The sequence below is a fragment of the Cynoglossus semilaevis genome, chromosome 2, assembly GCF_000523025.1.
Source record: "Cynoglossus semilaevis isolate Cse_v1.0 chromosome 2, Cse_v1.0, whole genome shotgun sequence".
NCBI lineage: Eukaryota > Metazoa > Chordata > Actinopteri > Pleuronectiformes > Cynoglossidae > Cynoglossus > Cynoglossus semilaevis.
Genome location: NC_024308.1, coordinates 18,635,998 through 18,644,112, shown reverse-complemented (window position 1 = coordinate 18,644,112; position 8,115 = coordinate 18,635,998). Strand labels below are relative to the sequence as shown.

The 8,115-nt window shown below is 43.6% G+C and overlaps 3 protein-coding genes across 6 annotated transcripts in view; 1 reads left to right on the top strand and 2 right to left on the bottom strand.

Annotated features, from left to right (window-relative positions):
• Positions 1 to 8,115, bottom strand: part of LOC103399996 (methyl-CpG-binding domain protein 3-like) — an 844,757-nt gene that overhangs the window by 112,830 nt on the left and 723,812 nt on the right. The window lies entirely within an intron of this gene.
• Positions 1 to 8,115, bottom strand: part of ralgps2 (Ral GEF with PH domain and SH3 binding motif 2) — a 49,668-nt gene that overhangs the window by 6,166 nt on the left and 35,387 nt on the right. For 2 of the 3 annotated variants that reach the window (XM_025066354.1, XM_008307231.3), the window contains exons 10-15: positions 2,273 to 2,410; positions 1,659 to 1,749; positions 1,462 to 1,529; positions 1,165 to 1,303; positions 931 to 1,082; positions 787 to 841 (exon numbers count right to left, since the gene is read on the bottom strand). In XM_025066354.1, coding sequence (XP_024922122.1) covers positions 787 to 841; positions 931 to 1,082; positions 1,165 to 1,303; positions 1,462 to 1,529; positions 1,659 to 1,749; positions 2,273 to 2,410 — 643 coding nt within the window. Of the gene's footprint in view, positions 1 to 185; positions 264 to 786; positions 842 to 930; positions 1,083 to 1,164; positions 1,304 to 1,461; positions 1,530 to 1,658; positions 1,750 to 2,272; positions 2,411 to 8,115 lie in introns of all 3 variants that reach the window. The other variant, XM_008307230.2, reaches the window with a different exon arrangement.
• angptl1a (angiopoietin-like 1a) overlaps positions 4,667 to 8,115 on the top strand; it is a 9,626-nt gene continuing 6,177 nt past the window's right edge. For both annotated transcript variants that reach the window (XM_017040760.2, XM_008307229.2), the window contains exon 1: positions 4,667 to 4,982. The gene's annotated coding sequence lies outside the window, so the exon portion shown is untranslated. The remainder of the gene's footprint in view (positions 4,983 to 8,115) is intronic.

The following is an 8,115-nucleotide window of genomic DNA, read 5'->3' as shown; positions in this document are numbered from 1 at the left end:
TGATCCTTCGCCCTCTCACGCCCCACACCCACACCTACCACCATAGGTTTTATCCAGTGCTCGACCATTACAAACACACTACGCACCACCACCAGCAAAATAGCGCCCCTCAGAGGGACTGAAGGGTATGAGAATAAGAAAGGGTCTGATTCAGGTCAGCTTTGTTCCGGTCGGGGTTCGTGTACCTGCTGGGCCTCAAGACTCCTCTGTACGGGATGCGGGCCACGCGGGTCACTGGGCCCAGAGAGTGATAGAACCGAGTCCTGTTCAGAATAGGATAACACAGGATAGAATGGGGGGAGGGGGGGGCACGGATCACTGTTAAGGCTGTTTTGCTTTTGGATTATTTTTTTTTTACTGTTTGTTTGGCTGAATGAGTTAGGGCTGAATGAGCAGCAGTCGTTCTGGTTAGAAGAGTTACTGATGGAGTTATTTCAAAATGGAGTTTTAGACAAACCCTTTCACTATTACTCAGTGTGACTCCAGGGACTTGTGGACAAACAACGGCACTTCCTCTTAGGAAGACGCTGATTTTAAGGTTTGACCTTTGATGCAGCTGCTGGAGGAGCAGAAGCGTCTGAAAGCAGCAGTGGAGTGACATTACATGATGGCCTTGACTGTGAGTTTAAAAGCAGGGTTGTTTTTGCTTAAAGCCTGAACATAGAAAAATGCCCATCTGGAATGGAGGTACAGTTTGTCATGATTTTTGCATGATATTATGACAGACAAAAAAAAAAAAAAAAAAAAAAAAAAACAACCCTGGAGGCACGAGCAAAGTAACCTCACCTCTCAAATGCTGGCCAGGACACCTCCTCACTGAGCTCCGAACCCTCACTGCTCCCTGTGCAAACATCCCAATCACACACTGTTACCTCGAAGGCACACACCAACGCGACATCGCATTCGCGAAAACGAATGCTCAAGTCTCACCGAGAGAAATGCCGCTAGACAACGTGGAGCTTTCCGCTTGTCCTCTGTTGGGGCTGTTGCTCTCCATCACACTGTCATCCAACAGGTGGCGAGAGCCCGCATTGGGGAACGTAGCGCTTTTGAACTCCACCGTATTCATTTTATGAATAAAACTGTGCAAACACAAATGAATGGTTGATGAGGGTTTAGTTTGTGAAATGACGCCCGTGCATCACTTTAAAATCGACCACTGACTTGTAGCCCAGGCTGTGGCACTTCCTGTGTCCGTACGGCAGGAGGTTTCTAGGCGAGGGCGGGGTGGCAGGGACTTTGGGTCCTTCGTTTGACGCCGTACATTTACGACCGCAGAGGGGAGACGAAGACGCCTCCTGACCTGCAGGTAAGAGCAAAGGGGGAAAAAACAAGTCATCGTGTCATCAAATAGGCTACAGTTGTTTGGTTTTTTTCAATGTTCAATCCTGACATTTTGACAAATATCAAACCGATACTGCTCCTGAGTATCGGATCGAGCCATTCCAAACAGAAACCTACCCACAAGATCCTCTTTAGAGGCATTTGCTCGTGGTGTGCTGGTGCCAGGCTCAATCTTCTGAGACAACCTAAAGAAGGAAAAAACAAAGATAAATTCACACTTTGATTGATTAATATTTCATTCCCGAACATATTTAGACAACCATTGGTAATGTAAAATTGTCCTGGATGGAAAATGGGATTTTTTTCCCCCTTACTTGTAGTTGTCATCTTCCACAAACTTCTGCAGCTCCTCAATATATCTGACTGAGTTGAGATATTTCTGAACGTGAGGCAGCACGGGTACATCTGTAGGTAACAAAGTCATGAGTACAACTGAGTTAAAAAAAAAAAAAAAAAATCAAGATAACAACGTAGAATCATTTGTAGTACAATCTTAAAATCAAACTGCAATGTGGGATTTTACAGGAGGTAAAAAGAAAATATTTTTTTATTTATGGCTATATTATTTATATATATATGTATATATATGTATATATGTATATACACATATATAAATATATATATACACGTATATACATACATATACATATATATATATATTATATAATAAGAGCTTTCATATAAAACAAAATGTGTTTTACACTGTATATCTCACTATTTAATCATCCAATCCTTCTTATTCAGACAGTCACAAGGTTATGATTACACATCTGTCATATCTATTGTCCCTGATGGCAAATCAAGACATGGTTGGATTAAGTTTCTTAACAAGGGACATATTCTCAAAATAAACTAGCTGGATATCGTAGCCCCTGAAAGACTGACAGCTTTGTCTCCTTCTTCTTCTGGACGTCGACAAAAATCTCACCATAGGTGCAGGATCTCTGCAGGTCTGAAATGATTCTCAGGAGGTTGTTCATCAGGTTAGACCTCTGTTCATTTTCCAATATGCTGCCCGTGGAGGGGTACGCCGAGTCTATGTAGGTCAGATCAGAAAGGTACATCCCTGAAACACAAGAGCAGGGCAGCATGTTTTCATTAGACGTGGAAATCCATCCAAGAGCTTTCAGACACGAGCTGAGATCCTGAAACACCCGTCACCGTGCCACTGTGTAAAATACAAAGAAACTGAATGCAGCATTTCAAAACATGATGATGTCATGAACCATATTCACGCAAACGACGTCCAGCCCCGTTTTGTTTAATCGCAGCAAATCTAAATCTGAGGCAAATTTAAAATCTTCAGTGTGAACTAAAAACCAAAGGAGATTCCTCTTCACCTATTAAATCTAGTTTTAAAAAACCAGCGGGAAATGAGAAATGACCACCTTTGCCCAGCAGCTGGGATCAGAGACACAGCTTGTGAGAGCCTGCACGATCAAGATCACACACAGGAGAACGTCCCTTTAACATAAACTTATCTTCACATTCCAGCCGTTCTTTTTCCAGATGATTTGTGATTACAGCGATTTAAGGGGAGGACTATTTTCCATTAAACGTTTACTCTCCAAACCGACGGTCCCTCAACGCATTTCACAGATGTGGAGCACAGCTGAAATTCTTCATCCCTCATTAGATAAATATTAACACCGAGACCTCAGTTCTGAGATCACTTCCCACAGTTTTAAATCCGGCAAAGGTTTCATTTGTAAACCGATAACCGGCAGCAACACCTCCTGGTAACATAAAACCAAACTGATCCATTCATGTCGTGACCACTGACCAGAAGAGAGCAGTGTTTCTCAAACTTTCTTTGGGGAAACCCAAACTCGTAAACTCCTGGGAAACATGATGGGAGACAACCCCCCCCCAAAAAAAAAAAAAAAAAAATCTCTTGCAACCAACCTGAGGGTCACGACCCAGTCTTTGGGAAACAATGCACTAGAAATATTTGTCTTGTGTTTGCGATTAAACTATGAAAATATAAAATATAAAATCACAATCAAAATTGCACATCAGTATGAAAGAAAAAAAAAAATTGCCAACAAAGTAATCGGTATAGTATCGAATCACGAAGTCTGGTTTTGGCCATCATTAGCACGCAGGGACATTTACGACACAGATGTACACATAAAAACAAACAACGGAACTAGAGGACCTACATGGGTAATAAAATGGTCAGACGTTGTGTTCAGGACACCATACACACAAACAACAATAAACACCACCTGATTAGAATCAGCCGCGGAGGAAAGAAAGCAGCGAGCCATTTACGAGTGTTGGCTGTGAAGGGGAGAGGGGGGAGGGGGGGGGGGGGAGGGACAGGAGAGGAAGAGAGGGATTAAGTGCAATAGCTGCTCTGCTGAAAGCATGTCAGGGATAACAGCTTTCAGTCGTACACAAATCCATGTCTGGAAACCCCACAGGCAGATGCATGCTGGGGGATCAGGACACGAATCTGAAGTGAAGAGGGGAAAATGTGGAGATAACCTCCTCTGTTTTACCTCTTCGTCTGCTCTTTTACTGCTTCTCAAATATTTGTTGAGAAGCTATAAAAAAAAAGGGGACAGGTTATCTATCTACATGCTTTTTATATTTTTATTCCGATGGATGGATGGATAGATATTATTTAAGGAAATGTGATACTTCAACTTGTCAAATCAGACTTGACAGATAAGTTAAAGGCACAGTTCCTAGTTACTCTTCATTCCACACCAGCCCCCACACAGCCATTCACGCTGCTTCTTTTTCCAATGCAGGAAACAAAGCAGAGGAGACTTTTGAATACCGTTCCTCATTCAATTCATCCGTTCCATCTCTTACCCATATAAACCAAACACACTTTTACCCCTTCGTCGGTATGTTTAAATGCCTCCGGTCTGGTAGTGCCATTGCTCTCAATCAGCTATACCTTAAGTATAACATGCAGAAACGCACATTGAAGAACAGGCTTGAGGACGCCGACCTTCCTTCTACTGATTTCACGTATCCAGCTAAACTTAACAGGAAGCTATTTGGAAAACCTCCTAGGGATCGCAATCAGGTCTATCCGCTGGAAAAGGAAAAGTGAAAAAAAATAGGAAGTGGTTATGGAGTGACAAGGGCGGGGGGTTAGAGAAAGCTTAAGTGGTCTGCTCTAAACTCTTCTTCTCAAGGAGGCACTGCTGAGGATAAGGATGAGAAACCTGATGGGTTTTTTTTTTTGTCTTTCTTCCCCTGCTGAATGACATCAGAGCTAGGCTGGAAAAAGCCAACCTACAACCCCCCACCCCCCACCCCGCCTCCGTCCCCTTCAACTTCTTGTTGCTCTTTCTCCGCCGCCTCCCCTCCTCTATTCTCCCCCATCCTTTGTGGAAAAACTCATAGCATCAGTAATCAGAGCCCAGTCTGTTGAAGTAGCCGGCTTTTGAACCATGCCTCAGTCCAAGCCCTGGGACAGCTGAGTCCACAGAGAAGACGGCACCTCTGAGGAGACGAGACGCTTTCATATTCAACTACAGGACAGTTGAACCTCAGAAGACCAGGAGTGGGATACTGAGAGACCGAACGAGAGATGAGTCCTGAGCAATGTGGCTCAAACAATAAACAGATGAGACTATAACTGCAGGACATACGCCGGAATTACTGGGAACATCAAGGTAATTTTATTCTCCCGTTATTTTAATTCTGGAATGTGTGGGTGGGTCAGGGTGAGTGGAACTGTGGGAGAATGCAGGAGTGGATAGTTCTGGCCCGTTGTTAGATCTCTGGCGCGGAGACTTTAGGGGTTAGGATGTTTCGTGACTGGAGGCTGCAGCTGCAGACAGAAAGATTTCACAGAGCTCCTCTGGCTAAACTGTAGTACGCAAACCAGGATGTGAAACTGAAACGAAAGCTTGGATATGTAGAGAAAGAAAATATGAAGTTAACAGCTACTGTAGAGGAACTTTAAGAATTAAAAAAAATTAATGAAATAATCAGAAACTCATTTAAAAGTTTAAAAAAACAACTTTGTAGTATTAGCAAAAAAAACAACAACAAAACAAACAAACAAAAAAAAACAAACCCTGAGTACTCATAGCATTATATTGTATTTCCCTGTAAAGGTCTGACTTATTACTTGTCATGTGTTTCTGCTAATGCTCTGGTCTGCTGCTGATACCAGTGGAAATGCTGTGTTTGCCACAAAGCCACATCTGTGAAGGTGATGGCCAGAAATGAAAGAAACACTCAAACACGCACGCACACGCACGACCAAAGTCAGAGCTGGAAGTCAAAAGTTAAAATGAAAAAAAAGAAGAAGAAAAAAAACCCACAAGTAACTGGAGCCGTCTTTCCTAAACACCGGTGCCTGGTCTTTAGATTGACCTAATATTAGAGAACAGGGGAGTCCAGGCCCAGGAGAGAAGGCTAATGGGTCGTTAGCATCAACACACACATAAAGTCGCTATTGTTTTAACCTGGCCTATAAATCTGAAGAGGGATTCTGATTAACATGTCAGTCATTAAACTTTGAAACCACCGGGAACAATAAAAATCACAGTGAGGTAATAACACAGACGCCTGCCTTTCCCGGCCACTCTCTCTCTCTCTCTCTCTCTCCCTCTCTCTCTCTCTCTCTCTCTCTCTCTCTCTCTCTCTCTCTCTCTCTCAGACTGTGCTGTAAAGGATCAAACTGCAAACTGCAGGTTTTTCCCAGACAATGGATGTGCAGCCAACTGTATCTGAGGCTGCGCCGAGACCTCAAAGACCCAAATGTGTAGTGGGGAAGTTCTGCTGATTGTATCACTGTAAACAGAGCGGACACAGATAACTCTAAAGCAAGCAGGATGCAGACAAGGCTGTGCCAAAAAAAAACATTTTGATTCGCTTTAAGTTCATTTCGAGATGAAGTGCGACCCGTGCCAAAAATAAGTTCATTTCGAGATGAAGTGCGACCAAAGTATCGCAGCTGAAGAGGAATTTGAAGTCATTTCAAAGAAAGCCCTCTAGCTGCACCGCAGAGCTCTTCTCTCTCCTAATGAGAGCCCGTCGAATCGACGGGGTCAAGACAGGGAGAAGGGGTCAAGCACCGGGTCAGGGTAAACACACAGGAGAAGGAGAGGCACGTAACTAAGTAGAGCCAGTGGGCGATAGGTGAGTGTGTGTGTGTGGACTCAGCTAATGAAAAGCACATGCTGGTCGTCATCTTAAAGATAAAGTTTCATTCAGAAACAAAGGTGTGTGAGTGACTTTTAGCAAAGAAATCATCAATATGGAATACGATTTTTAAAAAAATCCCTAAATAGAAGAATAATTAAGAGTAAGATTGGACGTTCTCCTCATCCTGTGCTCCCTGGCTCTCCTCTCTCCCCTGACTCTCCTATAGCACGTTCCTAGGACTTGAAACCTTAGAGCAGCAGCATGGGTTCATTCATAGCCGCGTGTCATTAAACCTGTAAAACACCGGCAGAGAAACGTCACCTAAATCTGTCAGAGTGGGGGTCATAAAATCTTTGGGTGTAGACACTCTTTTTTAACGGCGGCTTACTTCTGCGGAGGTGTTTGCATAAAAACGTCAAAGTGAACAAATTGATGTGAGCTCCTGTTGACGCAGCGAGATGGACGAGGACGGTGACGGGCGGCCAGACCCCTGTCTCAACAAAGACGCGACAGATATAGATGTGTGGCCTGACGTGAACTTTGCCCCCCTCTCCCCAGGAACTAAAGAAAATACCGCCTGTGCCCGTGTGCCTATTGGGGTTGGTGTGTTTTTCGAAGAGGAAAAAAAAAAAAAAGCGGGTGCATTTTTTTTTTTTTTATTAAAACAAAGACCGATTGATAGCAGCGGTTGCTGTGTGTACGGTGCTGGGGAACAGAGGCTGCACCACCATCCCCGTGTAGAGACCTCTGACCCCCAACATCAGCCCACATGTTTAGAGTTCCACTGCAGAAGAAGGAAAAACAGATTGGGGCCCGTGGGGCCTCAGGGAGCATTTGAGAAGTGATACCCACTCAGTAATATAACATCATGACACTGGGCAACTGAGTAGCCCCGGAGCAGAAGATAACAACCAGTCCCAGAGTTATAACTGGGGTGACTGTATTCTCACCACAATTCCACCTTAAATTCAACCAAGTCACTTTTGCTCTTCTGAATCATCCTTCATAAAAACACAATTATACATCGTCAACAACCCGGGTCGTGGATGTTCTTATTATTTGAACCTGTTCCCCGACTGTATCCTCCCATCATCACCATAATGGCTCCTGGAGTTTCTGTTAGCTTTCATTTTCCTCCTCGTCACTGTGTAACTAGCTGTTTGATGAGACCAAAAAAAAAAAAAGACTCAATTTGTCTTTTTGTGAGTCCAGCCATGTTCCTAAGCTCTGTTGACAGCAACAGTGATTGGTCGTGTATGGACGACAGCTGTGGTGAAATCAGTGTCTGGCGGTGTCATAACACGAAAGCTGGAGGAGCACTGTTTTCACACAAAGCAGTGTCTCGAGTTTATTATTTCTTCAAATCCAAACTCTTCCGGTTGTGTCTGTTTTTGTTTGACTTTTTAGTTTAGTCAGACCTTTATCTTCCCGGTTGTGATACTGTACTTCGACAGGCTACAGACAGACCGATGACACGCTGGCCAGAAGACGGGAAAGGAAAAACAAGGTTATTAAGACATCTGGTTATGAAACAGCGGTGGTTTCAGATCTGAGTATTTATATTTCCCTGCTTCAGTCCCAGATTAGAAATGTAGTAAACAAACCAGTCCTGCCACCATTTTGACAAGTTAATGTAAAAGCTAACCAAAA